Source organism: Vombatus ursinus, unplaced genomic scaffold, assembly GCF_900497805.2.
Source record: "Vombatus ursinus unplaced genomic scaffold, bare-nosed wombat genome assembly UNPS02005459.1, whole genome shotgun sequence".
Taxonomy (NCBI): domain Eukaryota; kingdom Metazoa; phylum Chordata; class Mammalia; order Diprotodontia; family Vombatidae; genus Vombatus; species Vombatus ursinus.
Window position 1 is genome coordinate 3,401,860 of NW_020945237.1, and position 19,001 is coordinate 3,420,860.

General features: G+C 40.5%; 1 protein-coding gene across 2 annotated transcripts in view; it reads right to left on the minus strand.

Moving 5' to 3' along the window:
• CDK14 (cyclin dependent kinase 14) overlaps nt 1-675 on the minus strand; it is a 664,870-nt gene extending 664,195 nt beyond the window's left edge. The window contains exon 1 of one of the 2 annotated variants that reach the window (XM_027847911.1): nt 391-675. In XM_027847911.1, coding sequence (XP_027703712.1) covers nt 391-481 — 91 coding nt within the window. In that variant the 5' untranslated portion in view covers nt 482-675. The remainder of the gene's footprint in view (nt 1-390) is intronic. The other variant, XM_027847912.1, reaches the window with a different exon arrangement.
• Nucleotides 676-19,001: the final 18,326 nt, after the last annotated feature.

Sequence of the window (19,001 nt, forward strand, 5' to 3'; positions counted from 1 at the left end):
GGCAGGGCAGACGATCTTTGGGAGGATGGGAGAGGGAGAACGAAAGAGGGCGGGGTGTAGAAATGTAAATAACTGACTGAAATCCCCACAAAGTGCCTTCTGGGGTCCTGGGGAGAGCAAGGGAGGAACTTCTCGGTCCAGGCCCCACCCTCTCCAGGTTCCGAGCCAAGCGCAGCCCCTCGGGTACGAAGTGCAAACCAGACACCCACCCCTAGGATTTACAGCCCCGCGAGTGGGTACTTTCGGCATCGCTGCACACAACTGCGCGCTGGCAGAAGGAGGCAAAAGAAAGGAAAGCAGGGGGTTCAGGGAGGATGGAGGGGGAGGAATTGGGCAGTTAAGGAGAAGGGGATGCGAAGAGGGGTCGGCCGGCAGCCCCCGGAGACTCACCTATCCGGCTGAAACTCTCTGACAAAGTTCGGCGCAACTTCTTCATCTTGCTGATCTTCTCCGCCGGCTGAGACTCAATCAGGTCACACATCTGGACTCTGCGGAGCCCGGGAAACTTCCCGACACTGGTCCAGAGCCGAAGAAGACAACAGACTGAGGGGGGCGGGCGGGCTGGCGAGGAGGAGGAGGAGGAGGAGGAGGAGAAAGAGGAGGAGAAGGAGGAGGAGGAGGCTCAGCCTCGGGCTAAGCAGGCGAGGCGAGCGAGCGCAGAGCGGGAGCAGAGAAACTCCCGAGCCCGGCGGGCCCGGTCCCCGCCGTCGGGGCTGCGGGCGCGTGGGGAAGAGGGTCCGAGCTTTCTGCAGATGCCGCAGATGCCGCTGCTCCGGCTGCTCCCCGCTCGCGGAGGGGGCGGCGGGCGCGGAGAGTTTCTACGTGGTGCCCGGGGCAGCGGCAGCAGCCGCCGCGGAGCTCCCCGCAGCCTGGCGCATTGCACTCCCTGCGCCCCCCCAGGGAGCTGAGAAACTGCGGGTGGGCCGGGCCGGGGGCTGCGGGCTGCGGCCGCTGGGTCCGCCAAGAGAGAAAGAGACCAGGAGCCTCCGGGAGGGCGGGCGCCGAGGCGGGAGGGATGGAAGGAGGGAGGGCGGGGGAGAAGTTGTCGAGTGGCCGGCGCTGGAGCCGAGACGAGGGGCGAGGGCCAAAAGCGGCCCCGGGTCGCCTAGGCGGCGGCCGTCCGGCGGCCGGCTGCGCGAGCCTCGGAGGCAGCGGCGCGGGGCGCGGAGCAAGAGCAGCGGCAGCAGCAGTGGGCTGCGAAGGTGGCGGCGGCGGCGGCGGCGGCAGCAGCAGCAGCCTGGGCTCCCCAGCTCCCAGGCCGCGTCATCTCCCTCCCCTCCTCTCCCCCTGCCTCGGAGAGGGAGCAGCCCCCGGACGGCCCACGCCGCCCCCTCGCTCCGCCCCCGGCCCCCTCCTCCTTCCTATCCACCCAGACGCGCGCGCGCTCCGAGCCGGAGCTGCCCCAGACTTGTCGGTCAGTGTCCGAGGCCGGGGACTCCCCCAGCGGAGCCTCGGGGCCAACCGGGGTCTGGACGGGGAGGGGGTTACCGAAGGCTGAGGCAGAGCTGCGAGCGAGCGGGGTGGGGGAAACGTGGGGGAGAGGGGAATGCGGAGCTGAGCCCTTTAAGTGGGGCACTGAGAAGTTTATCGTTTTGATCGGCGATGTTTTTCCTCCCAGAAATTAACGGTGTGTGAAATTGAAAGGAAGGGAAAGAACAGTGAGCCCCAATTCTACCGTTGTTGTCCACAGAAAGGGCGATCAAATATGTCAGGGGCTGTGGTCAGTCCTTCAATTGCCTAGTAAGCTGTGAAGGGGAAACGCAAGGAATCATAAATTTGGTGCTGGGAGGGACCTCTGAGGTCATCGAGTTCACTCTGCCTCCTCTTTTCACCATCGGGGATACTGAGGCCCAGAGCAATGAAGTCCTAGTCCAAGGTCTCACAGCTAATTGCTGGAAGTCAATCCAGCCTCCTGCACCTACTTGCGGCTATGTTTCTTCCAAATCTCTTTTCACTAGTCCAGCCCCCTCACTTTGGCTTTAACTCTAAATGACCCTTGGAAGTTGCACAGCTAGAAAGTGGCTAAGTCAGGATTTGAACCCAAGTTATAGGATCAAGGATTTAGAGCTAGAAGGGACCTTCTGTTGGATCATCTTATCCAAAGTGGGTTCTCACCCAAGGTCACACAGTTAGTAAGGGGGTTGTCCCATTTTAGTGGCAGAGCTTGGTTCCACTCCAGACTTCTAAACCAGTATGTTTTCTTGGTGTCTGGAGGCAATCGGGGTTAAGTGACTTGCCCAGGATCATATGACTAGTAACTAGTAGGATTTGAACTCAGATCCTCCTGGCTCCCAGGTCCAATGCTCTATCCTTCACCACCTAGCTACCTGCTTCCTTTCTAATATACTATACTGCCCCTGAGTACCCACTTTACTCTTCATCCTAAATGGATAAAAAAAAAAAAAAAGAAATTCCTACCCACTGCCGCCACTGAACTGGTGGGAGTTTGCAATTGTACAGTTCTAGACAGACATCATCTGGATCCTAATAAAATGGGCTAAGGCCAAATAACCAAATGCCAATCTCCAAAGAGAGAGTAAAGGAAAGTGGGGGAGAGTTAGAATGTGTTGTTTTGGGGCACCAAACCTTCTTGTGAATAGAAATGTTAGTAATCTTGAGTCATCTGGCTATGTAAGCAATGAGAGAGCTTGGGAGGGTGTGACAATGTTGTTTGCTTGAAAGGAAGTTTGAGAGAATATGTGTTTTGTTAAAAGATTTTTATCTTGCAACAAAAACTAACCCCCCCTTCCTTAAATTGTAAGTTGAAGTACAGGGACTATGCCTTTGATTTATTCATAATAGTCCTGAGCACATTCAAGGTGTTTAAAAAATCTCAGTCAATAAGGACAAAGGGGGGCAGGGTAGGAGAGAGAGAGAAATAACCAACTTCTGACTTCCTTGAAGTCTAGTACTGAATAATGAAAAGAATTACTCATAGACACAGTATGTACAAAAGCAATAAAATAAAATAAGTTACCAGGCATTTTGATACTAGCTATCACAGAAAGCATCCTGTGTGGTCCAATTCAGGAAAAGTTTTCTTTTTGTCATTTCCTTATGTGACTCAGAGAGAAAGTTGTCAGCAGCACATGTGTAAGTGATGGAACAAAGATTTCCAAGCAGCATCCTGGGATGTCCATGAGCTCTCCCAGCAGCCACAAAGCAAGTCCAGATGCTCTTGGCAATTCTACCAATAATTTGCTTTAAAAAAAAAATACATTAATCCTCCTTTACCTCCACAATTATTTTTAAAAATAAACTTCACTTGATGAGAAGAATCAAAAAGAATTACCTCAAATTCATCAATTTCATCCTTATCAGCTCTAGCAGGAAAGATGGCTGTAACTTGGCTGAAATGAAACTTTGTAAGTATCAATGGAGATCTATTATCCATACCATCCCTCTGCCCCTCTTGGTTATCCGTTACCATAGATAATCCCTTACTATGGCTGAGCTTACTGTTAATAAAAAAAAAGGAATGGAAACCAAAGAGTGAAGTGACTTTAAAATGACTTCTCAGATGAAGCAGCAGCTAAATCTGATTACTGTTACAATTACCAATAATGATGTGCTTTCTCTTGAAATTCAATTCAGTTCTATTAAATAAACCCTGAATACCTACTATGTGCTTGGAAAATGTGCTTCATAACCTGGCCAGTCTTTCTTACATTTTACACTTCCACACACTATGCAACCCAGGGACACTGACCTCCTTGCAGTTCCTAGAACATGATACTCCCATCTAGCAATTTTGAGTATTTCCAATGGCTGTTCCACTTGCTTGGAACTCTCCTCCATCTCTGCCTCCTGACTTCCCTGACTTCCTTCAAGCCTCACTTTCTGAAGGAAGCCCTTCCCAATCCTCCTTAATCTTTGTGCCTTCTCTCGGAGATGACCCTCATTCAGCCTGTCTGTATTTCATTTGTACCTAGTTGTTTGCAAGTGGTCTTCTCCATTTGACTATGAGCCCCTTGAGAGCAGAAACCATTTATTACCTTTCTTTCTATCCCCAGTGTTTAACACAGTGCCTGGCACATATAGGCACTTAATAAATGTTAACTAACTAAGTGACTAACTCCTTGTCATTGAGGATGGAAGGACAAAGACAGAATGGTCCCTTCCATCTTAGACTTTACTTTCTGTTTAATAGAATTTGGTTGAAACATTGTGCAGGAACCTATGGTGCAGACTGTGATTGGAAAAGGATGACTTACTGTACCTCCTTCCTTTGAGGAGGACCAATGACCTGCTTGTTAATTGGATTTAAACAAGGTAGAACTGCCCAAAGTTTGTCAGCTTCACATTCTCCTCCAGTCGGTGAAGTCCAGGGGCAAGACAAAAGTCAACATTACTGGTTGTGGCCCAGGATGCAGTGGGTGACCTTGACCTTTCTAGATTAAAATGATTTAATCAGCTGGCAAAGGAATTGAACCCCTGATATTGTTTACTCCAGGGCTCTGACCAACTAATTTAAGCAACCAGAGACCACTAAATATTTGAGTTTCTGCATGCTCAGTGAATTCTGCAGAAAATGTGAAATAGTATATAATCCAATTCATAAGTAAAACACAGGTTTTTGTATGTTATAACTCATTTTAGTGAATTACAACTATATAAATAGAGCAGCTAGGTGGCACAGTGATTGAGCACTGGGCCTGGAGTCAGGAAAACCTGAGATCAAATCCAGCCTGAGACACTTACTAGCTGTGTGACCCTGGCCCAAATCACTCAACCCTGTTTGCCTCAATTTCCTCATCTGTAAAATGAACTGGAGAAGGAAATGGCAAACCACTCCAGCATCTGTGCCAAGAAAATCCCAAATTGGGTCACAAAGAGTTGGACGCTGCTGAAATGACTGAACAACAACTTATATAAATAAATAAATATGTATCAATAAATTTATTATATTAAAAAAGACTTATAAATAATAGAAATAACACTATTAGTGTTATTAATTCAATACCATTAATGTGTGGAATTATAATTATTAATTTGATACCATTAGTGTATGGAATTAAGATCTGGGTATAAGGATATATTAATAGAAAATTGTATTAAAATTTATATTGCTATTTCAGTATGATATAATAGGGAGCTGGCCCACAAGCCAGGAAAACCTGACCCATCCAGGTTTTGTGACTGAAGGCAGATTACTTAACCTCCCAGGGCTCTAGTCAGTGATCTAAACCTGAGCTGCAGAGAAGCCACCCCCTTGTATTGTTAGAGAGAATTTCTTTACCTGGGAGCTAACCCATTGAAATCACCAGCCTAGTCACCATCCCTTATTATAATAGCTGATAGATGGCCCTGTTCCATTGATCTCCACGCTATGTCTTAAGATCTAAAGAAAGGCCCCTAGAATGAGTCCCCATCACAGATTACTGGAAGAATGTGAATAAGGATGGGCAGTCATTGATGGGTTGTGAGCTCCATTGTTGGAGGGAGTGAATACATGGATGACATCACTGATTCACTGAGCATAAAAGCACCGATATTACAAATGGATTTGATAAGTCAACCATGTGAAAATCAGAGAGTCTCAAAGTTGGAAAACACTTCAGAGACCTTCTGAGACCATACAGCAAAAAATAATCTCATTAAACTATCCAATAGGTGTTCATCCAGGCTTCACTTGAAGAACTTAAACTAAGGGCAACATTAGGCAGCAGCTTGAAATTGGCTCTAGCTTTTAGAAAGTCTTTCCTAGCTCAAGCCCAAATTCACCTCCTTGCAATTTCCATCTATCGTTCCTGGTTCTAACTCCCTGGGGCCAAGTATAACAAGTCTAATCATTCTCCCATACCCCTGAAGACAACCATCATGTTGTTTTCTTCTCCAAACTAAACATGCCCAGTCCCACAACTGAGTCTCGTATGACATGTGCTTGAGGTAATTCTCCATCTGGCTCCCTAAGCCTGGAACATTCTTCAGCTAATTGATGTCCTTCTTAAAATGTGCTGGCCAGAACTGAACACAATACTCATACCAGATGTGGTCCGACCAGGGAATGGTACAATAGGACTCTTCCTTTCCTTATATCTCTCCTATTAAATTTGCATTCTCCCTAACCCCCTATATTGTTTTCAGACAGACTTCTATCTAGTCCTGCCTCATCTATTGTATTTGCAAAGTAAGTTTTTAGAACTCCAGGAGGAAGACTTTTCATTTGTCCGCATTAAACCTCAACGTATTCAGCCCAATAGTCTTGAACTCTAGGGACCCTGGCTATTATCTAGCATGTTACCTATCCCTCCTAGTTTCATGGCATCTGAAAATGTGATAAGCATGCCAACTAAGCCTTTACCTAAGTCTCCATTGAACAGCACAAGACCTAGGAGAGATATCTGAGGCACTCCACTGGAGACTTCCCTTCAAGCTGACATGGAACGACTAATTAACTTTTGAAACCAGCCATTTGACCAGTTTCCAACTACATAGTTGTACTATTTTGCTGTCTGCATCTCTTTCTTTCACGTCTTTCACACAAGAATAGTGTGAGAGACTTGGTAATTCCCTTGCTGAAATGTAAGCAAACTGTCCATCTGATCTGCTAGTTTAGTCCATTTTTAGGGGGGAGGGAGGGCAATTGGGGTTAAGTGACTTGCCCAGAATCACATGGGTAGTGTTATGTGTCTGAAGCAGGATTTGAACTCAGGTCCTTCTGACTCCAGGGCCAGCGCTCTATCCACTGTGCCACTTAGCTGCCCCCCGTTCTTTTTTTTGGTGGGCTATTAAGCTTATAGAGCAGGGGGGTGCTACGGATGTAGTTTATTTCTGCATTGCCTTTGATAAAGTCCTTCATGCTATTCTTGTGATAAAGATGGAGACATCTGGGTTACAAAATAGAGTAGTATAATTGAGTTGAGAGAAGCAACAGTTATCTTAGAACAAGCTAGAAGATTTAGAATCTAGGAAAGGAAATTGCTGTGATGCAAATGAGGAGATGAGATGATTTGTCCCAAGGTGAGGTTAGTTCTTCAGTTGTTTTAGTCATGTCCTATTTGACTATTAATGGCCCCATTTGGGGTTTTCTTGACAAAGATACTGGAGTGGTTTGCCATTTCCTTATCCAGCTCATTTTACAGATGAAGAAACTGAGACAAACAAGGTTAAGTGACTTGCCCAGGGTCATACAGCTAGTAAGTGTCTGAAGATGGATTTGAACCCAGGAAGATGAGTCTTCCTGGCTCCAGACCTAGTGCCCTATCCACTGCACCACCTAGCTGCCCTCAAGGGGAAGTTAAGACAGTAACAAACACCACAGAAGACAGCTTTTCTGAAGTAGGAGATGTACAAAGATATCATTGGGGAAAAGAAAAGTCAGAAATGAGGATGCCAAAGACATGGAGAATACAACTAGAAACAAGCTGAAGGTGAGAGATTTGATGTGTGCAGATATTCAAGAAGCATTTAGGGTTATGGATGTTTAACACTGTATAGAAAAAAGAACGTAAGATTTGGAGTCGGAATCCTGGCTTTGCAATTTAGTGCCTTTGTGACCTTGAGCAACTTCTCTGGGCCTTTGTCTCCTCATCTGTGCAATGAGGGCATTGGACTAAATGACCTCTGAGGTCATTTGACCTGAGGTTGAAATGAAATCAAGGTTTACCTACTTTAAAATAAGAGCATATCATTAGAGTGAATCATTAAAGGTGTGGAAATATGTATAATTAGATACAATCTTAGAGATCTTTATGGGCACCTGGTTAATCACTACCGTACCCTCCTGAGATAGGTAGTCCACCTTGAACTGAATTACCACAGGACGGAGTAAGGACGCACCAAGGTCACAGTGAGTCAGTGGGGAAGCTGGGAAATGCAACCTCCGACTTCTCACTGTAAGTCTCATGTTCTCATCATTAGATATCGCTGGGTCTTAAAATCATCAAAGAGCAAGGTGAGATTATAAAGAATTTAAAATTGAAATGAAAACAAGTTCCAAGAATTTCAACGTATGCAGTATGTCCCTAACACTCTTCCCCTCAAGAACTCACAATAGTCACTAGCACCTGGCCAAATTCCTTGTATTCAGGGATGGGGGTGGAGGGGGCAGGGGCAGAGAAAGAGAAATAATAGATATTGATATATCAGTATTTAATAGGTTAACCGTAAAACAATGTTCACACTTTCAAGCCTCTAAGCACACTTAAGAATACAGTCTACATATGCCTTGTCACTTTAATTAAATCAGTACTTTTTTTTTTGTAATGCATTTCATAATGCTTATTGCTTATGTGTTGAGAGAATCTGGTTTCACTTGCAAAAGGCATGATGTGAAAGACACAGATGTTGTTAAAAAATGATATAAAGTATGAGAATCTCTGGGTAATTTTGAAGAAAATAAACTACCTGATTCAAAGCATGTATATATAATATATGTATGTATATATAATATATGTATGTATGTATGTATGTAATATATGTATGTATGTATACAATATATGTGTGTATATAATATATAATATATGTATGTATGTGTATATGTGTGTGCATATACACACACACACACGTGCGTGTGTGCTTTAACATCAATTCTTAACTCAAATGGTCTCTAAAACTTCTAAGAGTGAAGAATTAATGCTTTTTTTGTCAAGCTCTGTCATTTAAACTACAAAAACAAATAACAATACAGTGGATAGAGCACCAACCCTGGAGTCAGGAGGACCTGAGCTCAAATCTAGCCTCAGACACATAACATTTACTAACTGTGTGACCTTGGGCAAGTCACTTAACCCCATTGCCTAGCCAAAAAAAAAAAACCCACAAATAACAAGAAATAGCTACTATAGGGTTGTTTGTTTGTTTGTTTTTTTAATGCAGTCCTGTTGGCTATTATACCCCTTAGTGTGACTGATGTGCCAAATAATTTGTTAATTGGTATTTGCTAAACAAAAAGTAGTGTGATGTGAATCTAGCATGAGTGGAGTAATTCTGAGATAGGTTTGTCATCCGTTTCAGTTTATCATGTGGCATCTATCAAAATTAAGCTTCAGGAGTCCTTTGTGTAATGGAACGCCACATGTTGACATGAAATCACTCAGGAGCTGTGGCAATCTGAAACCTTAGGCCTGAAGGTCAAACTGGTCAGGCTCTGTTAGGACCTATTAATTCCAGAGATTCAGTCTCTTCTAACTCCAGTGTCCCAGTTTTATCTTACCTCCTCTAAGCCTTTGACAATTCATCTGCATAGGTGCTTAATCTATACTTAGTATTTACAAGTCACAGAAAGGTCTTAAAGTGAAAGGGGTAGGTGTGATCAGTTTACCTCTCTCCCACTTTCCAGCTAAGCTGAATTTCATTTTTTTTGTTTAATAACATAGGTTTACATAAAATATTCACATCATTCTCTCATTCCATTATTTCCCATTTACGTAATGGGGGTGTGTTGAGGAGGTATAGGAGCCTTATTTTACTGGGGAAATGATTTGCCTAATTCACATAGTGATTCATACTGATTTCTGAAATTCTAATCTTATTGAGATTACTTGCTGAGAAAGAACAGAAGGTGTGCTGTTCACAGAACTGTAACAGGTAAGGAAGGCTTTGCTTTAAGCTCCAACATCTGGGATGGGGGCATTTCCCACCTGAAGTGGACCAGAGACTGCAATTCCTATAGGGGTTAGATGGGATGGGAATGAGCCCCAGAAGAATATGAGGGAGCTGGGTTTCAGGCCAGTAGAGGAAGGGGGAGATTATCCCTGGTTACACTTCCTCTACTCTAACTCCTTGTAGAAGACAGGTAATGGTCAGGGATGTTGTACTCAAAGGAGCTCATTCTTCTTGAATAGGTCTTGGTCAATAGACGCCTCATTTTCTTCTAGGACTAACAAGTCTCACATCCTTTTAATTCTTCAAGCAATATCTCTAATCAAAAGATGCAATTTCCTCTTCCCACTGAAACTGGATTTCCATTGTGAGAGTTGTGAGAGCCTTTATGGCTGTCCCTTTCACAATAGGAACAAGGTCCACAGAAGTACTTCACAAAGTATTTTCTCTTTATGGACAGCTCCTGGTCTATGGAAGCACTGGCCTCTCCCAAAAGTAGCCCAACCCCAGTCTGCAAAGGGTCTTGGACCTTGAGTTCACCCCACCCTATCCTTTGTATTACTACCCCACCCATGCCCCTGAAGGAAGTGGGAGTGTGGAAAGATTTGAATGATTGATTTTGTCCCTGGTGAAAGGAATCCTACATACCTGACTATGCATCATAGTACAATATACCTATACATATGAAAGAAGCATCTTTTAATCACCCTTGCTGAATGAAAATGATCAAGTCATTGCTCTTGAAAGATGTCAGAGAAGTAAAATGGAGTCCTGACCTCTGTGGATTAAAATGTCTAATTCATAGGGTCCTGAACTGAAAACTAGGAGGGTCTTCAGAGATCATCTAGTCCAAATTGCACATTATGCAGATTAGGAAACTGAGAGCTTGAGAGTGACTTGCCCAAGGTCACACATATGTTAAGTAACAGATGGGATTCACAACTCCATCATCTCCATTGCACTACTTTCCTAATTTTTAGACTTTGGTAAAGGAAGACTTGGAATCAGCCTAATCACAAACACCCTTAAATGAAGTGAGGATGTGTAATCTGTTAACCGAGGAAACAGATTCTAAGGCTAGGGTCAAATGTAGTGGTATTTATGAACCAGTGAAATCACAGATTGAGACTGCAGAAACATTCTGAGCTGTTCGTATGAAAGGGACATGAGAAGTTCTTTGTCTTCCTAGAAGCTTTCCTCCTGCTATAAGTGAGTCATGATTAGGAAGACAGAAGAGATACAGTAGATAGAATAGAAGCAGTGAAGGTATACAGATAGACGTTGCGAAGGCAGCAGAAGCAAGAAGATGGATGTGTGGACAATAAGGAAGAGAAAAAGAAGTAAAATCTCAGTGGAAAGATGATTGTGGAAGGACTGCCTGATTGGACACATTCCTAATGTAAGTCGGTCATATTTGCTCTTTCCCACAAGCAGAAATTTGTTGTTGAGTCATTTTCAGTCATGTCTGATTTGAGTCTTTGTGACCCCATTTGGGGTTTTCTTGGCAGACATACCAGAGTGGTTTGCCATTTCCTTCTCCAGCTCATTTTACAAATGAGAAAACTGAGGCAAACTGAGTTAATTGACTTGCCCAGGGTCACACAGCTAATAAATGTCTGAAGCCGGATTTGAACTCAAGTCTTCCTGACTCTAGGCCCAGTGCTCTATCCACTGCATCACGTAGCTGCCCCATGGACAGAGATAGTACCCTCTAAACACAGTCAACAGCCTCAGAACACCTCTCAGTGTGAGAGAAGTCATCACCATTACTGGAAAAACAACTCTATCAACATACACCTGGTAGATGAGAGGTATAAAGTAGCTCCTTTGTTTATCAAAGAAAGGGCATCATAGATACCACAGCCAGGCTCATAGTTAAGAATAGGTATTATCACACAAAATGAATAGAAATGCAAAGCACTCGTCAAAGAAATAAAGATAGATTTGAATAAGTAGAAAGATTAATTCCTCATGGTTGGGCCATACCAAGGGAAGGAAAGGGAATAAACATTCATATAGTACCCTCTGTGTGCCAAGGACCTCACTAATATTATCTCGATCTTCACAATAACCCTGGGAGGTAGGTACTGTTATTATCCCCATTTTTCAGTTGAGAAAACTGATGCAAACAGAGGTTAAGGGACTTGTCCAGCTAGCAAGAGGCTGGATTTGAACTCAAGTCTTCCAGAATCCAGCCCAGCGTTCTATCCACTACACCACACTTAGGTTCTTCAATATATACCAATATAATAAAAGTTGAATATTAATTAATACTAAAATTAATTATTCAACTTAACTAATATTAAATTTAATTTACTTATTTGGTGCCATAACAATTATTCTAACAGAGTTGTTTAGAGAGCTAAAATAATAACAAAATTAATCTGGAAGAAGAAAATATAAAGATTTTCAAGGGAGAATATGTGTGTGTATGTGTGTATGTGTATGAAGGAGGCCTAACTATACTAGATCTGAAATTATACCAAAAAGTAGTAATAAAATTATTTGGTACTGGCTAAAAAATGAAAGTCAATCAGTGGGACACATTAAGCACACAACATATAGAAGTGGCAAACATAGTTACTTAAAATTCAGTAAACCTAAAGACCAAAACTTCTAAGTAAGGTCTCAGTATTTAACAAAAAATTGTGGGAAAACTGGAAAGCAGTTCTGGCAGAAATTAGGTTTAGACTAATACCTCACATCATGTGTGACAATAAGCTTCAAATAGATACATGACTTAGATACAAAAGGTATTGGAATTCCATTGGAGGAACAGAGAAGAAAATACCTTTCACAACTATGGAGAAGGGAAGAGTTCCTGACCAGACAAGGAAAAGAGAAGCTCATGAAAGATAAAATGGACAACTGTGATTACATAAAATTGAAAACGTTTTGCACAAATAAAATCAATGAAGTTAAAATTAGAAGAAAAACAGTTAGCTGGGAAAGTCTTTGCAGCAAATTTGTCTGATTAAAGGCATGATATTCAAGATATAGAAAGAACTGATTCAAATATGTAAGAAAAAAAGCCATTTCCCAATAGAGAAATAATCAAAGGGTATGAGCAGGCAATTCTCAAAAGAGGAAATCCAAGCTATCAACAACCATATAAAAATACTCCAAATCTCCATTAAGTAGAGAAGTACAAATTAAAACAACTCAGGTTTCACCCCACACTTATGAGAACAGCAAAGATGACAAAAAAGAAAAATGAGAAATGTTGGAGAGGTTTTGGGAAAACAGGTCCGTGGTGAAGATGTGAATTGATACACCCACCATAGCAAGTCACTAATTTGTGAATGCCCTTTGACTTAGTGATACCACTACTAGCCCCATACTCCAAAGAGATCAAGGAAAGAGGAAAAGACGAAATGTATGTAAATATGTATAGCAGATCTTTTTGTTACAGTAAAGTACTGGAAACAAAGGACATCCCCATAACGGGGGAATAGCTGAACAAAGTATGGAATATGAATGTGATGGAATCCTATTTCACAGTAAAAGAGGAAAGAAAAGATGATTTTAGCGAAACCCAGGAAGATTTATATGAACTAATAACAGAATGAAGTGAGCAGAGCTAGGAGAATTATTTGTGCAGTAACATTGTAAAAGAAACAACTTTGAAAGACTTAACTTTGATCAACACAGTGACCAGTCTTGACACTGAAAGACTGATGATGACCATGCTTCTAGCCTCCTAAAAGAGGAGTGATGAATTTCAAGGCATAGAATTAAGCAAAGAGGTTGGTAGAGTTGATAGAGTTGATAGAGCTGAGCCTGGAGTTGTTGTCCAAAAACAGAAGAAAGGAAAGAAAAAAAAGTTATTGAGGCAATTTTTAAGATGCACAGAAGAGAACAAAGGAATCATAGATAAACAAAACATCTTTATGAGTAAAATGTTGAGTGTATTATATACTCGAATGTATTGTATACTTGAAAAAATCCAGCTACACATATAAACATTTGAGGTTTCCACATATAATTTTCTATTTCTGTTGCACTTTGCATATGGAAATCTGGTGGTGGGGGAATTCATTAAATTCAGAATTAAAAATAAAATTTTTAAAGTATTTGCAAATATATATTACCTAGGAAATACATATAATTAAGAAAAATATGATGTTGATAGTAAATAATTTTAACATAGTTATATTAAAATCCTATAATTTCAGCTTTATAATCTGAGCTTTGATGTTTCCATATTTTGATACTTTGGTTTGTTGCACGGTTACATAATTGGACATACTTCTTCCAACTCTTCAGACCACAGTTCTTTCCTTCCTCCTGATCCCATACAATTCTTGTCCATGAGCACAAAAATAAAATTATTTCACCAAATATTGTTCTTCAAAACCAAATTTCTTCTTCAAGATAACTCAAAAATCCCAACAAACTCTCTAATTCTGGCTCACTACATTTTTATATAAAATTGATTCACAGGAGACAAAAGTCAAGAAGTGAGGCAGCAATAAAATCCATTACTTCATCTCTGTATACTACAGACCACCTGGACAAAAGGAGGAAATGGATAGAATTCACTAAACATAGCACAAACGAGTAGGAGTGAAAACTTAACACTAAGAAGCCAGTTTGACTCAGCTATCACTGAGATTTGATAGGATGGAAACTGTCATTAGAACATGACTCTTAAAGGGCATTTTTTTTGTTCAAAAGAAAATACAAAGGAGGGGAATCTCTAATTACTTATTAAAAAGATAGTCTCACATAAGGAAATCCAGAAAGTCAGAGTTGGAGAAAGAAGAAAGAAGGATGAAGAACATCTGAGTGACAATCAGAAGGAGAAATAGAAGTGATATTGTCTTAGATACAAACTACACAGTATATACAGACCACCTCAACAGGATAAGGAAATGGATCAAGAGTTTGGAAAACAGATCACAAGTCTGTCCTGAAAGCATAGTGCGTAAATAATGGGAAGCTCTAGATGTCTTGGCATCTTCAGGAGCTCTTTCTCTGACAGAAGCACAAGCAGCTAATAATTTCTTAATTTGTCTTATTGATAATTTTTTCCTTTAAAATATGGAAGAAGAAACAAAAGAAACTGTTATTATGGAACTTCCTTCCAAATTTCTACTCCAGGTTCCCTTTATGGATCAGAAGTAATAACTCCATCAAATAATGTTCGATAGAGAAGGAAAGGAAATCCAGGCATAGCCTGGCAGATTCTAGTTCAGATAAAGGACAGACAATATCCTACTGACTACAATTCTTCAAGAGGATCCAGCACAGGAGGGATGAGAAGTTATCATGAATAATTTTTATTTTAAAAGAATGAAGTTCTGAAGACAAAGCAAATTCCAATGAGAAGGAAAAAGAAGAGCTTTTAAGAGACTTATGTGGATAACTAACTTCAGCAGGAACAACATTCTAATGCTCTGCTCCAATGTAGTCTAGGCTCGCTTTTTTCAATAAAAGGTATTGAAACCATCCTTCATTGGCTCAGTGGACTGAAGCCCAGGTCATTTATGTACATAAACACAAAAGCCAAGACTTCTGACCCTGAACCATCATGCACTACACAGAAGCATGGAGGGTACCCAACTGTATCAATACTATAACCTCACTGAATATCTTTCCCCTGCTAGGGTTGCATAAACCTCCATTTGTTAACTGGCAGATGTTCTCGGAATATTTCATTTTGTTCTAGTATCCAGCCTGTTGTATGAGATTGATCTGGGTGAGACTTGACCTGTTACAACAAGAAACCAATAGACTATCTAATATTTTTAAAAACTTGTACAAAAGATGAAAGTAAAGGCAGATACAAATGCAAAAGCATGGCTCAGTCCTATAACAGTACTGCAAGAAGTATTGTGCTCTGAATGGTGATTAGAAACAAATGCTAAGGACAAGAAAGGGAGATTTTAAAAATGTATTTGGGAAAAGAGGAGACAAAGAAGAGATGATAACAGACAATGAAGATGGGGAAGAGAATAAGCATTTCTGTAGTGCCTATTATATGCCAGGCTCTGTGCTAAGCACTTTACAAGTATCATCTCATTTGATTCCTGAGAAGTAAGTGCTATTATGCTCATTTTACAATTGAAGAAACTGAGGCAAATAGTGGTTAAGTCTCTTGCCCAGAGTCACACAGCTAGTCAATGTCTGAGGACAGATTTGAACTCAAGTCTTCCTGACTCCAGGCCTAACATTCTATGAGCCGTGGGGCCCATTAGCTGCCTAAAGAGAAGGCAGAACTACTCAATTCTTGCATCATTTTCTCTACCAAGGAGAATGATCTTTAGACTGGAAAAGGCAAAATGAAAAATGCCTAATAGTGAATTAAAAAGCAATATAATTAAGTAAATAAGAGAACACAGCTGTCCTCAATTAAATTCAAGTCATTGAGCCCAGATGAACTACATTCCAGAGAACTGAAAGAACTGGAAAATATTATTGCTGGGCAATTATCAGTAGTCTCGGAAAGATTGTACAGAATGGGAGAGGTACCCTAAGACTGGTAAAGGGCCCCCCCCCAAAAAAAAGCATGAGAATAAAGGATGGACCATTTAGCTTGACTTCAATTTCTACCAAAATTCAAGACAGTGAACGACTAGAGAAAGAAACAATGATCACAGAAAAACAGCAGAATTTCAGAGGTTATTCGGGTCAATCTAGAGCAATCTCATTTTTTGACAGGTCTATGAGATTGGTAGGTTAGAGAAATGCTGTAGATAAAAAAAAATTTTAAGTTTGACTTTTTGTCAAAGTACTTGACAAAGTTTTTCATGTTGCTGATGTGGACAAGATGGTAAGTAAGGCCTAGGTGTTAATGCAATTAGTTGTCATAAGTTGGAGTAAGCATAGGCCTCTAATGAAGTACTTCAGGGATGTTTGCTTGTCACTATGTGCTTAATAGTCTGTCAATACTTTGTTTAAATCAATCAAAAACATTTATAGAATGCCTACTATGTGCTGTGTACTATGTTAGGTGTTCAGATGCAGATACAAAGAGCATAAAGGTATAGAGACATACCTATCCAATTTGTAGGTGATACAAAACTCATACATCAAAAAAAAAAAGAAATTCATACATCATATGAAATAATCAGGGTCAAAAAGATCTCAACAGGCTAGAATTTAATTGAAAATCTAAGAAGGTCATATTGAATGGGGATTAATATAAAGTCTTACTTTGGGGTTCAAAATATTTTTTCACAAATATAGTATCAGTGAGGTGTGGTTAAACACAAATTTGTCTAAAAATATGGGGCTTTAGTGGATTATAAGTTCAATTTGAATTAGTGTGACACTTTGAGTTATTTTCATCCATTTGGGTTTTTTTTTCAGTGTGGATAGTTAAATTAAATTCTTTTGAGTGATTACAGATCTCATTTAGGAGAATCTGCAATGTTCTGAGGATTAAAGCAATCAGTATACTATCATCTACAGACTGGAACTTCTGGTGGACCTCACCATCTACAAAGAATCCTTATTCTATTGAGACTATTCACAATATCAATTTCTATGACAGTAGTAAACACCTTTGAAGTATACACACTTCCCTGTGTTAGGGCTTATTTGATATTTACACTCAAAGGATTACTGAATAAAGTTATGTCTGTTGTTCCATGTTCCAAGGAAATGTAGCAATGGGCTGCTCTCCTTGGAAGGTTATCACTTCGGGCCACCCAAGAGTTTGTGTTTAAAAACCTTTTAAATTAAAATTTAAAACCCTCCATCCCAGCTCCACCATCTTTGTTAATAAAGTTTTCAAGCCCTTTTCTAGTTGGGTTGGTCTTTCACCTTGTTTTGTTGCCCTTTGTGAAGCTTTGGTTGATTTACTTTCCAGCTGGATGATTTTATCTCCTGCTAATTCTATGCCTTTATTCAAACTGGCTACTATTTTCTCAATGTTGTTGACATTTGTTGTCATTGTGTCTGGTTCCATTTTTATTGGTGAAAGATCTCCCGTTACATGCACCAGGTCAGTATGTGCAGACAACTGATCTTTCTTTACCAATCTTTGATTCTCCTTTGTTTCCTTTCATGTGAAGATTATATAATTTGATGTGTCTTGTGCTAGACCTAGTTATATTTCTTTGGCTATTGCTGAAGCTAATTTGTTATTTTTTTTCCTTCTGATGACTTCCCTTTGGAATTTTAAAATCCATATTTGTTCATCCCACTAAAGTTTTCTCTTTTTTTTTCCTGTCTGCTTATTTCTAGCTATTCTTTGGGGATAGTTTCTTTGTTTCTTTTCTTTTTTTCTTCTTCCTCTTTGTATGTAGTATGTATGTGTGCATGTATGCATGCATGTATGTATCTGGAGGCATGTTTATCCACATGGAAACTAAAAAGCTAGGCTTTTTCATGACCTGTCTCTTGGACATGTCACAGGAACCTAGAAGAATTTTTTAACCAAGATATTGGCCTATAAACTATTCTTTCCATCAGCAGTGGTGGAATCCCTACCTTCGAACACTAACATTACCATCCCTAGTATGTTGTATGATGAAGTAGAAATGGCACTATAGAAACCAAAAAAGGGAAGAGAATCTGGACTAGACCAAACATAAACAGAGGGGGTCAGTGCTAAAGGCAACATAATTTTGAGGGGATTGAAGGATTCATTCTCAAGCTAAACTAAGAGAAAAAGTTAACAAGCACTTGAGAAAAAAATCTTCCCTAATCAATATTACTAACGAAGAAAGGTTCTTGAAAAAATATGAATAACTATGGCCCCAGATGCCTATTTTCCCATATGTACAAAATCTTTATGAGAATAACTTTCACATATATCAAAGGTGTGGTGAAGGTGTGAGAAAGGAACAAGAAGGCTTTCACACAGGCTATGCTACAGCAGCCAATATCTTTGCAGTGAACACAGTTACTGCAAAAAAAAAAAAATGCAATATCCATCATCCTAGTGTTTTCTGACTACCAGAAAGCATTTGCTTCTGCAAAGCAAAACATTTTCTTAAAGTTTTTCCTCCAACCAAGTGTCTCCTATGCATATCTATGTCAAGGGAATTTGTTTAACAATTCTTTAAGGATAAATATCAGTCAAGACACAAAATAGAGTTTTATGCTCACTAAGATGTTTGCAGGGGTGTGCTGGAACCAAGTCAAATCATCCTTGGAGAGGTGATTGTTAAATTTTCAGCTTGAGCATTTACATCTCAGAAATTGGCAAACCCTACAAATCAGGGCTTTGTTTATTGTTTTGTTGATTTTCTAGATTTAAGAAAGTGATGGAGAAAAATGTGAATAATGAAGATTAAATTTAAAAGTGTGTCCTGTGTACATTTTCACACCCAGAGAGCTGATTGTTAAACATTTACCAATATACTTTTGGGTGTTTGTTACTGTAAACTGTTCAGTGTATAAACAAATGGAAGAATTTCCTATAGATCCTCCAACTATGCCTTCTTGAAGAGGATATTGTGGTAATTTCAGATCTTCCTTGGTTTGAATCAAGACTGTGATAC